The following is a 22,744-nucleotide window of genomic DNA, read 5'->3' on the forward strand; positions in this document are numbered from 1 at the left end:
TCATATGTTCTCATTCATAAATAGGAGCTAGGCTACAAGGGTGCAAAGGTATAAAATGATACAATGGACTCTGGGGACTTGGGGGAAAGAGTGGGAGCGGGATGAGGGATAAAAGACTACACACTGGGTACAGTGTACACTGCACAGGTGATGGATGCACCAAAATCTCAGAAATCACCACTAAATAACTTATTCATATAACCAAACACCCCCTGTTCCTCAAAAATCTATTGAAATAAAAAAAAATGTAGTCCCTATTTGAACTTTTTTTTCTAATTCTTTCTGAGATTATAATACAAATCCTCATAGTTATCTAATCAATGTCACTGGTGAAGAAGGGGAGAGAGATATCATGACTACCAAGTACTATGAAACAGGTTCATGGAACTCTTCCATGAAAGCTGTCCTCACTACTTTGGTGAATAAACTTGTAGCAAATATATAGCTCCTCTAGGCAATTTATCACTTAAAAATAACAACGACCTGCTTGGGCAACATGGTGAAACTTCATCTCTACAAAAAACACCAAATATTAGCCAGGTGTGCTGGTGCATGCCTGCAGTCCCAGATACTCAGGAAGTTGAGGTGGGAGGATCGCTGGAACCAGGAGGCTGAGGCTGCAGTGAGCTGTGATCACACCACTGCACTCCAGCCTGGGGGACAGAGTGAGACCCTGACTCAACAAACGAACAACCAACACCCCCAAAACCATGATTTCTTATCTTCACTAGTTATTTTAAAAAATCAAATTCTTACTGCTAAATGAAAAGTGAAAACAAGATTGCTACACTCTAAGTAGAAAACTCAAAGTGAAGGAGAAAACGAAATTAAATAAATTATTTCCTAGAGCTGGCCTATTTTAGGTGAAAGGCCATGATATCACTGTTTAATTCATTTAATAGAAAAAAATATGCTTGCTTCTTGATCAGGTATTACCCTGAATGTCAAGGCAAATGTTCAAGAAAATCATTAATAAGGCTACATATTACACAATGTTTACATGTTTCATGAAATAAAATAATGAAATAATAATTTAACCTCCAGGTAACTTACCTCCTTATGAGGATCTTTATGTGCTTCCAATGTTTTCATGACAGTCAATTCTGCATAGTTTTTAAATCTTGCTGGTTGATGCCTCAGGATTTCTCTTAAAACCTTTAATGCCAAAGCCCTGATTGTAGGCTAAGAAGAAACATTTAAATGTTTTTAATATTTTGGGTTGTAGATAATCTTTAACATTTTCAATTTTTATAACTTAAGGGTCTTAATAATGGGGGAGGAGTTGCAGACAACCGCATAAAGTATGCGTTATACTACATAATTAAGTTTTCTTATCTCTAGTTGAAAATTTATATTACACTTACTGTATTTGCAAGAAATCAACAACTACATTCAGACTATAAAAAGGAGTTTTGGAGCTGGGCACGGTGGCTCATGCCAGTAATCCCAGCTCTTTGGAAGGCTGAAGCAGGTGGATCACTTAAGGTCAGGAGTTCGAGACCAGCCTGGCCAACATGGTGAAACCCCATCTCTACCAAAAATACAAAATTAGCCAGGGGTGGTGGCGTGTGCCTATAATCCCAGCTACTCAGGAGGCTGAGGCAGGAGAATCGCTGGAGCCTGCGAGGCGGAGGTTGCAGTGAGCTGAGATCACACCACTGCATTCTAGCCTAGGCTTGAGAATGAGATTACTTCTCAATAAATAAATAAATAAATAAATACATACATACATAAATAGTTGCTCCTGAACAACTAATCGAAATATGTAAAACAAGTAACATGTACTTTTCTATAAGAATTCAGCCTGCAACCTTTCATTTTTCCTGTTAATTGTTCAAAATTGTTGAGCTACTTGGTTTAGAAGAAAAAGTACTTCATAGTGAAAAGTTCATGCAGAAAGAAGCAGCAGAAGAGACTCATGCTTCCAATTTCTAAATCCGTGTAGCACTGGATTAACAGGCAATCTAAAAGAGACAGAAAGGACAGGCTACTGTTTACACATTTTGCCATTTACCTCTTTATCTCCAAGAGTTTCAAGCAATAAAAGCAATATTGTTTTGAAGTGTTCATCCCAAACACTAAAAGATTCTTCCTGTGTCAGTTTCATAAGCTCATAGAGGGCGATTTTTCTTTCTTCTACACGCTCATTATGGTTAGACAGCTCCTTCAACAACTCTGCAACTAGGTCAGAATGGTCTAGGGAAAGATCTGTCAAAAGGACATGATATTACTTCTGTAACTTTATAGGGTGATTCTCACAAGTATCGGGATAACAACTTTATATGATGAAACACAGATATAACAATTATGTTTGCGGTAAAAAAGACAAAGAAAAAAAGACTTAAGTAATTTTCTTTTCAATTTTATCATTCCCAAAACACTGGTGCTATTGTAAAACTTTGTGTAATAAAAATACACAAAAGTGAGACCAGTATAATGAACCCTTATACACCCATCACCCAGATTTAACAGTTTTTAAGATTTTACCATTCTTACATCATCTTTGTCCTCCCTTCCCTTTTATCTGAAGTATTTCTAGCAAATCCCATATATGTCATTTCTTCTTTATATACCTCAGTATGTACTTCTATGGTTTCATGCCAGGAGGCTTAAATGGTTTTTAGTGATGATAAAACCAACCACTGGATTTAGGTAGTGACAATCAAATCCCACTATTGAAAACTTCTCCATAAATCACCCCCTTTTTTTCTGAGACAGGGTTTCACTTTGTCGCCAAGGCTGGAGTATAGTGGCGTGATCATGGCTTATTGCAGTCTCCACCTCCCAGGCTCAATTGATCCTCCCAACTTAGCCTCTTGAGTAGGTGGAACTACAGGTGTGTACCTACACACCCAGCTAATTTTTGTGTTTTTTGTAGAGAAGGGGTCTCACCATGTTGTCCAGGCCAGTCTGGAATTCCTGGGCTCAAGTGATCTACTGGCCTCCCAAAGTGTTGGGATTATAGGCATGAGCCACCATGCGTAGACTATCAGTGGTTTTGGTCACTGTTGTTGAATCACTTATTTTAATACAAGTTAAAAATGGTGATTATATAATCATACCACTCCTTCCATGGGGTAGAATTCTTCTGTAGAGAATAACTTTATCAACTAGACCTATTCTGATTACCCTGAAATACAATTTGATAGAAAAGGCAGAATAGATTCTTAATATAGTTCTCTTAAAATTTTAGCATTGAGTTAGGCCCAGCGGTTACCAAGGAGTTTTTATTTGTTTTTGCCTTCTTTTTAAAAGCACAATTACAAACTCATGGATTTTATAACCATGAAAAGTCACTGCTTAAATTTAAACAAGTTATCAGAAAGTGCTTTAAATCATTTTTGTACGAATAAGAATTAAATCTAAGAATTCACATTTGAACGTCACAGAATACCAGACTTCCTCTTAAAATTTTTTGATGATCAAATACATGATAAATTCAGCCCTTGAGGGATTTCAGCAGGTAGTGCCCTGGGCTTGTGCCATAGACTAATTTCCTTCCCATCTCTCTGGAATGAAACAACCATAGAGCACGCTGCAGACCAATATATCACCATTGCTGGTTTTAACAAGAACTACTGCAGCAGGATGAATGTATCCCTATAAATCCCACAAAAAATCACTTCCGGAAAGTTGTAAGTTAACAGATTTTGGAAGATGTTAAAGGATCATTCTAAGAGTGTCTTTTATTTTAGCTGGATGAATGGGATTCACATGAAAATGCTTTTCACAGGTAGTCAGTTCTCTTTTCCATGAAAGTAAGCTTTGTAATTACTCTAGCAGATAATTAGAAATGACCTGATATATAATGATCTGGACAGATGACTGGCAGAAAAATAATTTCTTCCAGAGAAAGCACCTAGATTGCTATAAAACTGAATTATCTGTATCATACTAATGAGATAATCCAAAGGTGCTGAATTTTTCCTCTTCTGACAGACAGCAGCACCATGGTCAAGTGAAAAGAACATAGGCTTTGTAGTCTCATTAAATCCTGCCTCTTATACTCTGTGATTGGAGCAGTTTCCTAATTACTGCCGAGGTGCAGTTTTATTATCAGTAAAATGGGAAAACAGCATCTGCCTCCTAGGGTCATGGTGAGCACTTAGAATACAGTAAGCTCATTAATATTAATTCTCCTGTGTCCTTCTGACAAATATTGAAACAATTACAATTCTGATAATATTTTTGTGGCAGTGCTCAAGAAGTATGAAATAGTCTTTCAGCTTGGCAAACTTTTATATGAATCTTTCCTGAATAACTGCACTATCCTCACTAGAGGTAGTATTCTGGAACATTATAGTTCCTAGTAAGCTTAACAAAGGTTATCAGTGGCTTTTTCTGGACTCGTTAATTTTGATAAATGTGTGTGCCTGATTGTAATGTGGGCAGAAACACTGGGAGAGAGACATATCAGATATTCAAATAATTTCCTTTTATAGAAATTCTAACTTGAACAAAATTATTCTTTGCCAGATTTTAGATTTTAAAAATAAAAAGAGGAGGAGAAACTGCATGGGGGAGGAGAATAAAAGAAAAATCAGAACAGAAATAGAGAACAATTTAAAAAAGAATAATGTTAACAATGTTCATAATAAAATAATGTCAAACAGGGTCTTCTTCATCTCAACATTAAAAATGAAAATAGACAATAAATGAAAACAACTGCCATACAAAGCATGGGACTACTACTGCTGTAGTTTTTTTTTTCTTTTCTTTGTACTACTGTAGTTTAGCTGAGGGCTTATCCATCTTCAAAGAATGTTTACTCAACATAAAATGGCTGCCTGTGTTTCAGAAGTAAATCACACATTAGACTATGATGAAATAGTGTTCTCAAGTTCAAAAACACTATACTCAATTTAGATTTCCAAAAAGTCTTCCTTTAACAAATATAAAATATATGATCTTTAGTAAATGAGAAGATAATTAGGGAATAAGGGAGGGATCCTGACAAACTGTCATAATTTTGGCTTGATGATATTTTTGATATGTTGTCTCTCTCTTTTTTCTTCTTTTTTTCTGAGACACAGTCTTGCTCTGTCACACAGGCTGGAGTGCAGTGGCGTGATCTCGGCTCACAGCAACCTCCATCTCCAAGGTTCAAGCCATTCTCGTGCCTCAGCCTCCCAAGTAGCTGGAATTACAGGCATACGCCACCACGCCCGGCTAATTTTTGTTAGAAATGGGGTTTCACCATATTGGCCAGGCTAGTCTCGAACTCCTCACCTCGAGTGATTCACCTGCCTCGGCCTCCCAAAGTGTTGGGATTACAGGCGTAAGGCACCGCAGCTGGCCAATATATTGTCTCTTGACATGAGAAGATTGTAAAAGTAATCAAAGAAATGCAAAGGATGATTTTTTAAAAGTTACCAAAATTATAAATGACCAGGCATTAGGACAGATTCCCAAACAAACTATAAAAAGGGTATCTAGTGATGAATGTGTCAGCTTTAAGCCCAGACAGGTAGGAAGGGCGTCCACATAGAGTGGTAATCAGGTGTAAGCTGTTGGAGCCAAAGTGAATTAAGAAGGGTATTCATGGTTTTGAGTGGGCATGGAATGGCAAAGCCTAGCAGGATAAGGAGTCGATCTGTGCAAGTAAGGAGGTAGTAGCAGAGACAGCAGAAAAATTGTTAGCAGAAAAAATGGTTGCGTATAAAGGGCTGATCAAATCAGTAAATATATTAAAGACAACGTAAGCTAGGTTTCTCGCTGTCAGAAAAGTGAGTTATGAATCTGGAAATTAGAATTTCCTTGGTGCGAGAATGGAATTGGAACTACTGATGTAAAAACATGGCTTTTGATAGATATGGAAACAGAAATGTAAATCTCTAAACACACACACATTCCCTAGCTCTGCCCACTGAGAGGTCTAGGGAGCAGTGACATCCCACTAACAGTGAGTACATCTAGAGTCCAGATCTTAGCCTGTAAAAACCATCTTTCCTTAATAGGAATGATGGATCCTTGGAGAAATGATTGATTCCAGGACTGAAGCAGGGATAGTACAACAGTACCAGAATGCAAGGATAGGGACATGTCAAAAGAACAACAAAAGCCGGCTTGAATGGAATCCTGTTGGTCAAATCAAGGGCAATTTGAGCTTCAAAATAAATAAATAATGATTGTTATAATGGGAAACGATGAGTCTATACTGTTACAAATATGTATGTCAATTTTCCCAAATAAATTTTCTAGAATAGAAAATAAAAAATTCCTAAATAAATGAATTCAAGTTTAATGATGAACAGAATATGTAACCTGTTTAAAAATATTAGTGTCTCCTGATAAAACACTTATTAATTACAAAGAGAAAAAGTAACTTCACAGTAAGGAAGTCTGGTAAGCCCCACCATAATCAAGAGATCAAAGTTAACATCACCAGTGACGGAGCACAGTGAAACCATGTGTTACTAGAAAGGGTGCAATGAAAAGAATGCACCATCGCTTCTGCAATACTGATGCCGAGAATGTATAACCTGATTCTAATCATGAGAAAACATCAGACAAAACTACATTCAGAGAAATGCTACAAAATAACTTCAAAAGTGTCATGGTCATGAGAGCTAAGGAAAGACTGAACACTGGAGAACATTGATGGAGACGTGATGATTAAACGCAATGTGTGATTCTGAAATGGATCCTTTAGCTGTAAGATATTATTGAGAGATTCTGGGAAGATGGTAGATTAGAAAGCACCAGGACTCTGTCTCCTCACCTAGACAACAGGATCTGTCTGATGTAACTATTTTAGAACTCTAGTCTACTGAAGGCTTAGAACTTCTAGGGAAAGTTTTGGATGGTAAAGTGTGGCTAATTTCTATCAATTTCGGCTCTCAGTACAGTAGCAACTACCCATCCCCCACCACCAGCCCCAGCCCCTTGGCAGGCAGCTGTGCACTTGTTGCTGGAGCAGCTTGCACAAAGCTTGTGGGAATCAGGGCATGAAAAAAGAACCTTATTCTGTGAATACTGAGGATCTGTGTACTGTTGACTGCTGCTTTTTTTTTTTTCTTCTAAAGATCCTTTCCAAGTCCTAGTCACTGCTGCTTCTAATAACAGAGGTACAAAGAGGCAGGCAGCCATTATTGTTGCACCTTTCCTCACTATTGCAAGCCCTTCCCCCTCTAGCTAAAGTAACTTCCAGGAGCTTAAAGGTCCTACCCCTCCTATTACATTTTTCTCTTTTTCCTTGCTGGGAGCCAGACATTACAGACCAGGATATTCAAAAACAACTGCATATACATGGAGAGTTAGAAAGTGACAATGGATGCCCAGAAAAAGACACAGGCTCAGAAAGGATCTGAGAAGACTTTAAGTTTATACCTCAGGCTGAGGCTGATCTTCTTGGCATAGAGAAAGCCTGCAACAATCAAAACCAGAAACAACAAGCAAAAATAACAAAAGCCAACAATCTCTGGGGTATTGAGAGCATCTGATTTGCAATGTAACCACATTATTAGATTCAAATATTCAGTTTTCGACAAAAAAATCACAAGGCATACGAAGAACCAGGATAGTACAGCATACTCAAAGGAAAAATAAACAGAAACTGCCCTTGAAAAAGATCTGATGGCAGATATACTAGACAAAGACTTTAAAATTCCTGTCTTGGCCGGGTGCAGTGGCTCAAGTCTGTAATCCCAGCACTTTGGGAGGCCGAGACGGGCGGATCACGAGGTCAGGAGATCGAGACCATCCTGGCTAACACGGTGAAACCCTGTCTCTACTAAAAAATACAAAAAACTAGCCAGGCGAGGTGGCGGGCACCTGTAGTCCCAGCTACTTGGGAGGCTGAGGCAGGAGAATGGCGTGAACCCGGGAGGCGGAGCCTGCAGTGAGCTGAGATCCGGCCACTGCACCACAGCCTGAGCAACAGAGTGAGACTCCGTCTCAAAAAAAAAAAAAACCTGTCTTAAAGATGCTCTAAGAAGTTAAGATGTGTATAAATTCATGAAGATAATGTATGAACAGAATGGAAATATCAGTAAAGAGACAGGAAACCTAAAAAGAAACCAAAAAGAAATTCTGGAATTAGGAAGTATGGTAACTGAAATAAAAAATTCACTAGTGTAATTACTTAATAAGCATATTTGAGCAGGCAAAAGAATTAGTGAGCAGAGCCTAAGGGATATGTGAGACATCATCAAGTGAACAAATCTACTCATTGTGGGAGTATCAGAAGAGAACAGAGAGAAAAAAAATTTGAAAAAATAATGGCTGAAAACCTCCAAAATTTGATCAAAGACATGAACATAAACATATAAGAAGCTCAATGAATTCTATGTAAAATGAACTCAAAGAGAGCCCCATCAAGACACATGATTATCAAATTTTCAAAAGGCAAAGACAGAATCTTGCAAGCAGCAACAGACAAGTGACCAGTGACACAAAAAGGACCCTCAGTAAGATTATCAGCAGATTTCTCATTAGAAACGTTGTAGGTTAGAAGGTAGTAGGCTGATATATTCAAAGTACTAAAAGAAAAAAACTGTTAACCAAGAATCCTATATCTGTCCAAACTGTCCTTCAAAAGCGAGGGAGAAATTAAAAGTACACTAGACAGTAACTTGAAACCATATGAAGAAACACAGATCTCAATAAAGGTAAATATATACATGGGCAATTATAAAAACTACTATTATTGTAATAACAGAATGTAACTCCACTTTTTGTTTTCTACATAATCTAATACACTAATACAGTAAAAGACAGTTTATATTTCTGGAGACAATTGTACGAAGATGTAATTTTATAATGCCAACAACTGAAAAGGGTGGGGCCAGAGCTGGAAAAGCACAGAGTTTTTGTATGTTATTGAAATTAAACTGGTATACATTTAAAGTAGCATTATAAATTTAGGATATTAAATGTAACCTCCATGGAAACAACCAAGAAAATAGCTATAAAATATACACTAAAGGAAATAAGAAATTTAAACATTTCACTACAAAACAACTAAACACAAAAGTAGTAATGTAAAAAGTGACAAGCTATAAGGAGTACAGAAAACAAATAGCAACATGACAGAAGTAAGTCCTTTCTTATCAGTAATTACTTTAAATGTAAATGAATTAAATCACCCAGTCAAAAGAGATTAGCAGAATAGATAAAAAAGGATAGATATTCTATCCTTTTGCAAATAGTAATTACTATTACTATTTACATGGTATATCAACAGTAATAGTAATAGGTATATCAATAAGTAAGAGTCAGAGAGCAGGGGTGCCTATACTAATGCCAGACAAAATAGGCTGGGTGTGGTGTTACATGCCTGTAATACCAGCACTTTGTGAGGCCAAGGGAGGCAGATCACTTAAGCCCAGGAGTTTAAGACCAGAACAGGCAACACAGCGAAACCCCATCTCTACTAAAAATACAAACAATTAGCCAGGCGTGGTGGCATGTGCCTGTAATCCCAGCTACTAGGGAGGCTGAGGTGGGAGAATCATCTGAGCCCAGGAAGTTGAGGCTGCAGTAAGCCATGAGATTGAGCCATTGCATTCCAGCCTGGGCAATGAAAGTGAGACCCTGTCTTAGGAAAAAAAAAAAAATCAGACAAAATAGACCTTAAGTGGAAAAAAAGGTTACAAGAGATAAAGAATGAGGACATTATATATTAAAAAGATTCAATTATGCATCAAGAATAAGTAACAACTATAAACATGTATGCAGCTAATGACAGATCATCAAAAGATATGAAGCAAAAACTGACAGAACTGAAGGGAAAAATAATTTTACAATAATAGGTGGACTCTCACTCTCAATAATGGATAGAACAAAGAGACAGAAATAAGAAAACAGAGGACTTAATATAATAAAACAACTACATCCAACAGACATATATGGTGCACACAGGACATTTTTCAATATAGGTTATATGTTGGGGCACAAAGTAAGTTTCAGCAGATTTTAAACTACGCATATAATACACAATATCTTCTCCCACCACATGAAGCTACAAATCAGTAACAGGAGTAAAACTGGAAAATTCACAAGTTTGAGGAAATTAAACAACACACTCTTAATAGATCAAAGAAGAAATTAGAGAAACTAGAGAGACAACTGAATAAAAACAACTACATACCAAAACTTATAGGAGAGAGTGAAAACAGTGCTAAGGGGGAAATTTATAGCTATAAATGTGTTAATTTATAACTGAGAAAGGATACAGGGGCAAGATGGCCGACTAGAAGTAGCTAGTGTGCATGGCTCTCACAGAGAGGAAGGGAAGGGCTCAGTAAACACACCTTCAACTCAAACATCCAGGTGCTCGCAATGGGACTAATCAAGGAAACAACCTGACCCACAGAGAACAAAGAAAAGTAAGACAGGACAACAGCCCACTAGAGCGCAACACGGAGCCAGGGGAACCTCCCCTGCCTAGGAAAGCGGTGAGTGAATATGTGACCCCAGGGAACCATGCTTCTCCCACCGATCTCTGCAACCCTCGGGTCAGGAGATCTCCTTGTGCACCCACTCCACCAGCCTTCAGTCTGTCAGAATTATGTGGAGTCTTGGCAGTGGAGCCACTCAGGCATGCGTGGAGACCCTGGAGCCTTACATACTCGGGCTTTCAGACAAAGGTAGCTACAGCTCCGGCAAAGTGGGAGGTTAGACCCCCGTACACAGCCTTAGGAAAGAGGCTGAATCCAGGGGACTGAGCAGTGATAGCCTGCAGGCCCCAATTCCACAGCACCTCACAAGACAAGACCCACTGGCTTGGAATTCCAGACAGCCACCGGTAGCGGCACCGCACCTCCCTAAGAAGGAGCTCCCGGCGGGAGGGGTGGGCTGCCATCTTTGCTGTTTGGGTGACTTGGCTGATCGAGCCTTCTGGCTTTATGGAGTTTGAGCTGACCAGGGGGCAGAAGGGATTCCCCCAGCATAGATGCTCTACCAAAGCGTGGTCAGGTTGCTGCTGTTGCTTTTTTTTAAAATTTATAGCTGGGATTACAGGTGTGCCCCACCACGCCCGGCTAATTTTTGTATTTTTAGTAGAGATGGGTTTTTACCATGTTGGCCAGGCTGGTCTTGAACTCCTGATGTCAAGTGATCTGCCTGCCTTGGCCTCCCAAAGTGCTCAGATGTCATAATATACAGAGACTCAAAATAAAGGTATGGAGGAAAATCTACCAATCAAATGTAAAACAAAAAATCAGGGGTTGCAATCTAATTTCAGACAGAAGAGATTTTGAACCAACAAAGATCAAAGAAGACAAAGTAGGACATTCCATAATGGAAAAGGGTTCAATTCAACAAGGAGACCTAAGTATCCTAAACATATATGCACCCAACACAGGAGCACAGATTCATAAAGCAAATTCTTAAAGATCTACAAAGAGACATAGATTCCCATACAGTAACAGCAGGAGACTTCAACACTCCACTGATAGTATTAGACAGATCATTGAGGCAGAAAATTAACAAGATATTCAGGACCTAAACTCAACATTGGACCAAATGGATCTGACAGACCTCTACAGAACTCTCCACCCTGAACCAACAGAATATACATTTTTCTTATCATCGCATGGCACATACTCTAAAATGGCCCACATAATTGGATATAAAACAATCCTCAAGAAATGTAAAAGAGCCAAAATGATACCAGACACAAGCTTGCACCACAGTGCAATAAAAATAGAAGTCAAGACTATGAAAATTGCTAAAAACCATACAATTATATGGAATTAAACAACATGCCCCTGAATGATTTTTGGGTAAATAATGAAATTAAGGCAGAAATCAAGTTCTTTGAAAACAATGAGAACAAAGATACAAGACATTAGAATCTTTGAGATACAGCTTTGGCAGTGTTAAGAGGTAAACTGATAGCACTAAATGCCAACATCAAAAAGTTAGATCTCAAAATAACAATCTAACTTCATAACTGAAAGAATTAGAGAAGGAAGAACAAATTAACCCCAATGTTAGCAGAAGACGAGAAATAAAAATCAGAGCTGAAATGAAATACATTGAGACACAAAACATCATTCAAAAGATCAATGAATTCAGGAGTTGTTTTTGAAAAAAATTAATAAAATAGGCCACTAGCTAGACTAACAAAGAAGGAGAGAAGATCCAAATAAACACAATTAGAAATGATGAAGGGAATGTTACTACTGACCGCACAGAAATAAAACAACCATCAGAAACTACTACGAATACCTCTATGCATACAAACTAGAAAACCTAGAAGAGACAGATAAATTCCTGGACACATACACCCTCCCAAAACTGATGCAGGAAGAAACTGAGTCCCTGAACACACCAATAACAAGTTCCAAAATTGAATCAGTAATAGATAGCATACCAATAATAATAATAATTTTAAAAAGCCTGGGATCTGACGAATTCACAGCTGAATTCTACCAGATGTACAAATAAAAGCTGGTACCATTCCTACAGAAACGATTCCAAAAAAGTGAGGAGGAAAGACTTCTTCACAACTCATTTTGAGGCCAGCATCACAGAACAATACCAAAACCTGCCAGAGTCTGGGTACGGTGGCTCACACCTGTAACCCTAGCACTTTGGGAGACTGAGGCAGGCAGATCACCTGAGGTCAGGAGTTTGAGACCAGCCTGGCCAACAAGGTTAAAACCCATCTCTACTAAAAATACAAAAATTAGCCAGGTGTGGTGGCATGCACCTGTAATCCCACCTATTCGGGAGGCTGAGGCAGCAGAATTGCTTGAACCCAGGAGGTGGAGGTCGTAGTGAGCCGAGATCACACCACTGTCCTCCAGCCTGGGTGACGGAGCCAGACTGTCTCAAAACAAAACAGAACACCACAACAACAACAAAAAGAAAACTTCATTCAGGCCAGTATCGTTGATGAACATCAATGTAAGATCCTTAAGAAAATACTGGCAAACTGAATCCAGCAGGACATCAAAAAGCTAATCCACCATGATCATGTAGGTCTCATCCCTGGATGCAAGGCTAGCTCAACATACATAAATCAATATATGTGATTCATCACATAAACAGAACTAAAGACAAAAACCACATGATTATTTCAATAGACACAAAAAAGACTTGATAAAATTCAACACTGCTTCATGTTAAAATTCTCAATAAACTAGGTATTGAAGGAACATACCTCAAAATAATAAGAGCCATATATGACAATCCCACAGCAGCCAACATTATTCAAAGCTGGAAGCAGTCCCCTTGAAAACTGGCACAAGACAAGGATGTTCTCTCTCAACACTTCTATTAAACATAGTTTTGGAAGTCCTAGCCAGAGCAATCAGGCAAGAAAAGAAATAAAGGGCATCTAGGTTGGGCATGGTGGCTCACACCTGTAATCCCAGCATTTTGGGATGCTGAGGTGGGTGGATCACTTGAGGTCAGGAGTTCAAGACCAGCCTGGCTAACATGGTGAAACCCCCATCTCTACTAAAAGTAGAAAATCAGCCTGGAGTGGTGGTGTGTGCCTGCAGACCCAGCTACTTGGGAAGCTGAGGCAGGAGAATTGCTTGCATCCAGAAGGCAGAGGCTGCTGTGAGCCAAGACTGTGCCACAGCACTCCAGCCTGGGTGAAAGAGCAAGAGTCCATCCAAAAAAAAAAAAAAGAAATAAAGATAAAGGGCATCCAAACATAAAGAGAAAGTCAAACTATCTCTGTTTGCAGACATCATTTTATATTTAGAAAACCCCATAATCTTAGCACAAAAGCTCCTCAAGCTGGTAAACAACTTCAGCTAAGTTGCAGGATATAAAATCAATGTACTAAAATCACTAGCATTCCTATACACTAACAACAGCCAAACCAAAAGTCAAATCAGAAAGGCAATCCCATTCACAACTGCCATAAAAAGAGTAAAATACCTAGGAATATAGCTAACCAGAGAAGTGAAATATCTCTACAATGAGAATTACAAAACACTGCTCTAAGAAATCAGAGAAGACACAAACAAATGGAAAAACATCTCAGCCCATGGATAGGAAGAATCCATATCATTAAAATGACTATACTGCCCAAAGCAATTTATAGATTCAATGCTATTCCTATCAAACTATGAATGACATTCTTCACAGAACTTGAAAAATCTATTTTAAAATTCATATGCAACCAAAAAAGAGCCCAAATAGCCAAGGCAATCCTAGGCAAAAAGAACAAAGTGGAGGCATCATGTTATCTGATTTCAAACTATACTACAAGGACACAGTAAGCAAAACAGCATGGTACTAGCACAAAAACAGGCACATAGACCAATGAACAGAATAGAGAGCCTAGAAATAAGACTGCAAATCTGTGATCATCTGATCTTCTACAAAGATGACAAAAACAAGCAATGGGGAAAAGACTCCCTACTCAAAAAATGGTGCTTGGATAATTGGCTAGCCCAGAAGACTGAAGCTGGACCCCTTCCTTATGCCATATACAAAAATCAACTCAATATGGATTAAAGACGTTAAATGTAAAACCCAAAACTATAAAAACCCTGGAAGACAACCTAGGCAATACCATCTTGAACATAGGAAAGGGCAAAGATTTAATGACAAAGATACCAAAATCAATCACAAGAAAAGCAAAAATAGGCAAGTGGGAGCTAATTAAACTTAAGAGCTTCTGCACAGCAAAAAGAAGTACCAACAGAGTAAACAGACAACCTAAAGAATGGGAGAAGATATTTGTAAACTATGCGCCTGACAAAGGTCTAATATTCAGCATCTATAGAGAACTTAAATTTACAAGCGAAAAACAACCCCACTAAAAAGCGGGCAAAGGATATGAACCGACACTTCTCAAAAGAAGATATACAGATAGCCAACAAGCATATGAAAGAAAGCTCCGTATCACTGATCATTAGAGGAATGCAAATCAAAATCGCAATGAGATATCATCTCTTAGCAGTCAGAATGGCTGTTATTAAAAAGTAAAAAAATAACAGATGTTGGTGAGGTTATGGAGAAAAGAGAACACTTAAACACTGTTGGTGGGAGTGTAAATTAGTTCAACCATTGTGGAAAGCAGTATGACAATTCCTCAAAGAGCTAAAAGCAGAACTACCATTTAACCCAGCAATCCCATCAACTGGGTATATACTCAAAGGAATAATAATCATTCTACCATAAAGACACATGCACATGAATGTTCACTGCAGCACTATTCACAATAGTAAAGACATGGAATCAACCTAAATGCCCATTAGTGATGGATCGGATAAAGAATATGTGGTACATACACACCATGGAATACTATGCAGCCATAAAAAAGAATGAGATCATGTCTTTTTTGGGAGCATGGATGGAGCTGGAAGCTATTATCCTTAGCAAACTAACGCAGGAACAGAAAACCAAATACTGCATGTTCTCACTTACAAGTGGGCACTAAACCATAAGAACTTAGGAACACAAATAAAGAAACAGACACTGGGGTCTACTTGAGGGGGTGAGGGTGGGAGGACAGGAGAAGGGAGAGGAGCAGAAAAGATAACTATTGGGTTCTAGGCTTAAAACTTGGGTAACGAAATAATATGTACAACAACCTCCTGTGATATGTGTTTACCTATGTAACAAACCTTCACATGTACCTCCAAACCTAAAAGTTAAAAATAAACAAATGAGAAATATTTCAAATCAGCAACCTAACTTTTCAACTAGAAAAAGCAACAAACTAAACCTAAAGCTAGCAGAATGAAGAAAATAATAAAGATCAGAGCAGAGAGCAACAAAATAGAGAACAGAAAAACAGAAAAAAAAAAAAAAATCAATGAAATCAAATGTTGGTTCTTTGAGAAGATAAAAAAAGTTGACAAACCTTCAGCTCGATCAGCAGTTCCCAACGTTGTTAGCACTAAGACTGGTTTTGTGGAAGACAATTTTTCCACAGACCAGGGCAGACAGGGGATGGTTTCGGGATCAAACAGTTTCACCTCAGATCACCTGGCATCAGATTCTCATAAGGAGTGTGCAACCTAGATCCCTCGCACAACAGGGTTTACACTCCTATGAGAATTTAATGCTGCTGCTGATCTGACAGGAGGCGGAGCTCAGGTGGTAACACTCCCTAGCCTGCCCCTCACCTCCTGCTGTGTAGCCCGGTTCCTAACAGGCCACAGACTGGTACTGGTCCCAAGCCTGGGCTAGGAACCCCAGAGCTAGATGGACTAAAACAAAAAGAGAGAAGGTTCAAATTACTGAAATCAGAAATGAAAGCAGGGACACTACTATTAATTCTAAAGAAACAAAAAGGGTTATGAGAGAGTATTATGAACAAACTGGATAACCCAGATGAAATAAACTCCTCAAAACACAAAACCTACAAAGACTACATCACAAAGAAATTTAAAAATCTGAATAAATCTTTATATTATTAAGGAGACTGAATCAGTAATCAAAAATCTCCTGACCAAGAAAAGTCCAGGACCTGAGGGCTTCACTGTTGAAATTCTACCAAACATTTAAAGAATTAATATTAGCCCTTCTTAAATGTTTCTGAAATACGGAAGAGGAGGGAACACTTCCTAACTCATTCTATGAGGCCAGCTTACCCTGATACAAAGCCAGACAAAGATACTATAAGAAAAGAAAACTACTGACCAATATCCCTTATGAACACTGATGCAAAAAACCTGAATAAAATACTAGCAAACCAAATTCAGCAGCATATTAAAAGGATTATACATTATGACCAAATGGGATTTATTCCTAAATGCAAGGATGGCTCAACATACAAAAACTGATCAATGTAATATACCACATTAACAGAATGAAGGAAGAATCCTCACACATAATCATTTCCATGCTTTCAGAAAAAGCATTTTATAAAATTCAACATTCTTTCCTGATAAAAACACTCAACAAGCTAGGAATCAAAGAAACTACTCCAAAATAATAGAAGTGATATATGAAAAACCCACAGTAAACATCATACTTTCTTCTGAGATCAGAAACAAGGTAACAGCACCTGCTTTTGCCTTTTCTATTCAACATAGTATGGCAAGTTCTAGCCAGAGCAACCAGGCAAGAAAAAGAAAAAAAAAAGCATCTAAAATGGAAAGGAAGGAGCAAAATTATCTCTGTTCACAGATAATACAATCTTATATTTAGAAAACTCTAGACTCCACATACAAAAATTAGAACTAATAAATGAATTCAGCAAAGTAGGACATAAAATCAATACCCAAAAATCATTTGCATTTCTATACATTAACAATGAGCAATCTAAAAGGGAACTTACAAAAATAATTCCATTTCACGAGCATCAATCAGAATAAAATACGGTCACGTGTTGCTTAACAACCGGAATACGTTTTGAGAAATGTGTTAGGTGATTTCCTCACTGTGTGAACTTCACAGAGTATATTAACACAAACGCTATAGCCTACTATATACCTAGGCTATAAATTAGAACTAACAAATGAATTCAGCAAAGCAGTAGGACACAAAAATCAACACTCTAAAATAATTTGCATTTCTATACATTAACATTGAACACTCTAAAAAGGAACTTAAAGATAGCCTATTGCTCCTAGGCTACAAACCTGTACAGCATATTAATGTACTGAATACTGCAGGCAACTGTAACGCGATAAGTATTTGTGTATCTAAACATGGAAAAGGTAGAGTAAAAATACAATATAAAAGATAAAAAATGGTACACTTGTATAGGGCATTTACCATGAATGGAACCTGCAGGACTGGAAGTTGCTCTGGGTGAAATCAGTGAGTGGTGAGTGAAAGTGAAGGCCTAGGACATTCCTGTAAGACTTATAAACACTATACACTTAGGCTATACTACATTTACAAAAAGATTTTTCTTTCTTCAGTGATAAATTAATCTTAACTTACTATAACACTTTTACTTCACAGATTTTTAAAAATCTTTTGACTCTTGTGTAATAACACTCTGCTTAAAACACAAACGCACTGTACAACTGTACAAAAATATTTTCTTTCTTTACATCCTTTTTTCTTTTTTTTGAGAAAAGGTCTTGGTCTGTTGCCTAGGCTGGAGTGCAGTGGTGGACTCACTGTTCCTCCTGGTCCTCAAGTGATCCTTCTACCTCAGCCTCTCATGTAGCTGGAACTGAAGGTATGTGCTGGCAGTCCTGGCTACATTTTCAAAAAATTTTTTTTGTAGAGATGGGTCTCCCTATGTTGCCCAGGCTGGTCTCAATTTCCTGACCTCAAGAGATCCTTTCACCTTGACTTCCTAAAGTACTGAGATTACAGGCATGAGCCACTTCACATTCTTATTTTAGGAGCCATTTTCTATCAAAGTTTTTAAAAATTTTTAAACTTTTTTGTTAAAACCTAAGACACAAACACACACATTAGTCTAGTCCTACACAGGGTCAAGATCAGCTTCACTGTCTTCCACCTCCACATCTATCTTCAGGGGTAATAACACGCATGGGGCTGTCATTTCCTATGACAACAATGCCTTCTTGTGGAATACCTCCTGAAGGACCCAAATGAGGCTGTTTTACAATTAACTTTTTTTTTTTTTAATAAGTATGAGTACACTGTAAAATAGTGATGAAAAGTATAGTAAATACTAAAACCAGGCTGTGCACGGTGGCGCATGCCTTGCAATCTCAGCATTTTGCAAGGCTAAAGCAGACGGATTGCCTGAGCCCAGGAGTTTAGACTAGCCTGGACAATATCACAAAACCCCAACTTTCCAGAAAAATTTAGCTGGGCATGGTAGTGCATACCTGTTGTCCCAGCTACTCAGGAGGCTAAGGTAGGAGAACAGCTTCAGCCCAGGAGGGTGAGGCTGCAATGAACCAAGATCATGCCACTGCACTCCAGCCTAGGTAACAGAGTAAGACCCTGTCTCAAAAATAAATAAATTAACAAACCAGTAACGCAGTTGTTTATTATGGCTATCAAGTATTATGCATCGCACATAATTGTATGTGCTATATTTTTATACAGTTGGCAGTGCAGTAGGTTTGTTTACACCAGTAATATCACAAATGTGTAATGCATTGCACTATGATGGTATGACAGCATTGATATCACTAGGTAATAGGAATTTTTTAGCTCCATTTAATCTTATGGGACCACTGTCATAAATGGAGTCTGACATTGAAATGTTATGTGCTGCATGATTGTACATTGGAATTAACCGAGGCGAAAGACTTGTACAATGAAGACTAGAAACGACTGCTGAAAGAAATAAAAGAAGATATACATAAACAGAAGTACACCCCATTTTCATGGATTGGAACACTTAATAATGTTAAGACATCAATATTATCCAAAGACATCTACAGATTCAGTGCAATCTCTATCAAAATCCCAATGACACTTTTTACAGAAATAGAGAAATTATCCTAAAATTCATAAGGAATCCTAAGTGACAGCAAATAGCCACAACAGTCTTGAAAAAGAACAAAGCTACAGGACTCATACTTCTTCCTGATTTCAATATTTACTACAGAGCTACAGTAATCAAAACAGCATTTTAATGGCATAAAGACAGACACATAGAACAACAGAATATAATATACAGCCCCAGAGGCACAGGCAACAACAACAAAAATAGGCAAATTAAAGTTAATGAAAATTAAAAATTTTTGTGTCTCAAAAAACTGTATCAACAGAGTAAAATGGTAACCCACAGAATGGAAGAAAATATTTGCAAATCATATATCTGACAAGGTATTAATATCTAGAATATACAGAGAACTCCTGCAACAACAACAAAAATAAACAACCTGATTCAAACATGGGCAAAGGAGTAGAAAAGACATTTTTTCAAAGACGGTAATCAAATGGTCAATAAGCACATGAAAAGATGCTCAACATTACTAATCATTAGGGATATGCAAATCAAAACTACAATGAGGGCCAGGTGCAACGGCTCAGCGTATAATCCCAGCATTTTGGGAGGCCGAGGCGGGTGGATCACCTGAGGTCAGGAGTTCGAGACCAGCCTGACCAACATGAACAAACCCCGTCTCTACCAAAATATAAAAATTAGCCAGGCATGGTGGTGCACACCTGTAATCCCAGTGACTCGGCAGGCTGAGGCAGGAGAATTGCTTGAACCTGGGAGGTGGAGGTTGCAATGAGCCGAGATCATGCCATTGCACTCCAGCCTGGGTGACAAGAGCGAAACTCCGTCTCAAAAAAAAAAAAACAAAATCTACAATAAGATATCACCACACATCCATTCAGATGGATACTATAAAACAACAACAACAACAATGAAGTAACTAGTATTGGTGAGGATATGGGGAAACTGAAACCCTTCTGCACTGGTGGTGGGAATGTAAAATGGTACAGCTGTTGTGGAAAACAGTACAGTGTCTTAAAAAAATTAAAAACAGAACTACCATATGATCCAGCAATTCTACTTCTGGGTATTTACCCATCAAAACTGAAAACAGAGTGTTGAAGAGGTATGTGCACACCAATGTTCACAGCAACATTATTCATAACAGCTAAAACTTGGAAGCAACACAGGTATCCATCAATGGATGAACCGATAAGCGAAATGTGGCATATATACACAATGGAATATTATTCAGCCTTACAAAGGAAGAAAATTCTGACATATGCTACAACATGAATCAACCTTGAGCATATCACGCCAAATGAAATAAGCCAGTCACAAAATGACAAGTAATGTATGACTCCACTTATACAGAGTACTTAAGAGTAGACAAAAATCAGACAGACAAGAGAATGGTAGTTGCCAAGGGCTAGAGTGAGGGTGGAATTGGAGAGTTATTATTTAATGGGTATAGAGTTTCAGTTTTACAACCTGAAAAGAATTATGTAAGATGGATGGTCATGATGGATGTGCAACAATATGAATGTATTTAAAATCACTAAACTGTATATATAAAATGCTTAAGATAATAAATTTTATGTGTATTTTAACACAGCAAAACAAAATTGGAAAAAAGATATTACTGGGACAACTGGCAAATTCTAATGGGGTTTAAGGATTAGGTGGTTATTAATATACCAATGATAATTTCATGATTTAAAAAAATTTTTAAAGATTCTGTGGTCTAGGGGGAAGAAAAGAAAAAAAAAATTTTTTGGGGTAATTATTAGTTTTTTAGAGACAGAATCTCATTTGTTGTCCAGGCTTTAGTACAGGACTCTTCACAGGCATCATCATAGTGTACTGTAGCCTGGAACTCCAAGCCTCAAAGGATCCTCCTGGCTCAGCCTCCTGAGTAGCTGGGACTACTGGTGCTGGCTAATTTCTTGATTTTGATGATTATTTTGTTGTTATGCAGGAGAATGTCTTTGTAGAAAATAAATCCTAAAGTGTTTAGGGTGACACAGCATCAGGTTGGTAATTTACTTTCAAATATTTCAGGAAGAAAAAGTTCTTTGTACTGTATTCCCAATTTTTAAGCTCTTGATCATTTTAAGATGAAAAAAATACATATTTATAGTACAATCGAGGCAAGAAAAGTCAGTTGACATTTAGTCTGACAGTTTGTGACCCATGTGCATAAATGATTTTTAAATAATTATTGCTACTGAAGCTAAGTTTCAATTTACCAGGCTGATGCTACTACATAGTGTTCAGTGGATACTTTTATGCTATGTCCAATTTATTTACCAATGTTACACCGCTATCATGACTAAACCTCAGCAAGACAGTCAACTATTTGTGACAGATTAAAACACATCAAAGCCTATAATTGTGGCAATTTTCTATATCCTTATGCAATTTAGACTTACTTTGGTAAATTATCATAATTTTGGCTTTTTGATATTTGTGATATATTAAAGAGAAGGTAATAAAAAGACTCCTCAACTTCGCTAGTAATCAAAGAACTACAAATGAAGCTATTTCTCATTAATAAAAATTTTTTAAATTTAAAAAGATTTCTAATATTTAATTCCTCAATATCTAATAAACAAGGAAATGCACATTCCATCACAATCACAAACATTTTTAAACATTCTGTGTTGGTGAGAAAATCAGCATTACTTAAACTAGCCAAGTATTTTTAGATATAAATAGGTAGTAAGTCTAAAACTTTAAATTCACCTATCCTTTAAGTGAGCAATTCCATCTCTAGAAATCTCTTAAAAGCGAATTATCTTGATTTTTCTTTTTCTTTTCTGTTTTTTTTTTTTGAGACACGGTCTCACTCTGTCGCCCACGTTGGAGTGCAGTGGTGCAATCTCAGCTCACTGAAACCTCCACCTCCCGGGGGGTTCAAGCAATTCTCCTGCCTCAGCTCCCGAGCAGCTGGGATGACAGGCGCGTGCCACCACGCCCAGCTAATTTTCATATTTTTAGTAAAGAAGTTTTCACCATGTTGATCAGGCTGGTCTCGAACTTCTGGCCTCAAGTGATCCAGCCACTTCAGCCTCCCAAAGTGTTGGGATTACAGGCATGAGCCACTGCGCCCGGCCATTGATTGTTCTTAAGATTCTTGACACACACAAAAAGAAATTACTTATTTATGGGCATAAAGGTTTATGCAGAAATATATTCACTGACAGCAACATTATAGGAATAAAGAAAAACCTGAATATAGAATCATGGGATAGTGCTGACAGAAAGACTTTCAAGTTTATCTGTGTATAGTTATATATTACTATATAGTACTAGAATCTTTAAAAAAGTATTAATGAATTAAGTAATCAAGAAAAGATATGTTTCCTTATTATAAAAAATAACTAGGACAGGCACAGTGGCTCACACCTATAATCCCAGCACTTTGAGAGGTTGAGGTGGGAGGATCATTTATGGCCAGGAGTTCAAGACCAGCCTAGGCAACATAGGGAGGTC

General features: G+C 37.8%; 1 protein-coding gene across 6 annotated transcripts in view; it reads right to left on the reverse strand.

Annotated features, from left to right (window-relative positions):
* The window catches only part of CLASP2 (cytoplasmic linker associated protein 2), a 201,708-nt gene that overhangs the window by 20,030 nt on the left and 158,934 nt on the right, over window positions 1-22,744 (reverse strand). For all 6 annotated transcript variants that reach the window (XM_011961558.1, XM_011961562.1, XM_011961564.1 and 3 more), the window contains 2 exons: window positions 2,015-2,208; window positions 1,054-1,182 (listed from right to left, as the gene is read on the reverse strand). In XM_011961558.1, the coding sequence (XP_011816948.1) occupies window positions 1,054-1,182; window positions 2,015-2,208 (323 nt within the window). The remainder of the gene's footprint in view (window positions 1-1,053; window positions 1,183-2,014; window positions 2,209-22,744) is intronic.

The sequence above is a fragment of the Colobus angolensis genome, unplaced genomic scaffold (genome assembly GCF_000951035.1).
Source record: "Colobus angolensis palliatus isolate OR3802 unplaced genomic scaffold, Cang.pa_1.0 Scaffold56, whole genome shotgun sequence".
Taxonomy (NCBI): domain Eukaryota; kingdom Metazoa; phylum Chordata; class Mammalia; order Primates; family Cercopithecidae; genus Colobus; species Colobus angolensis.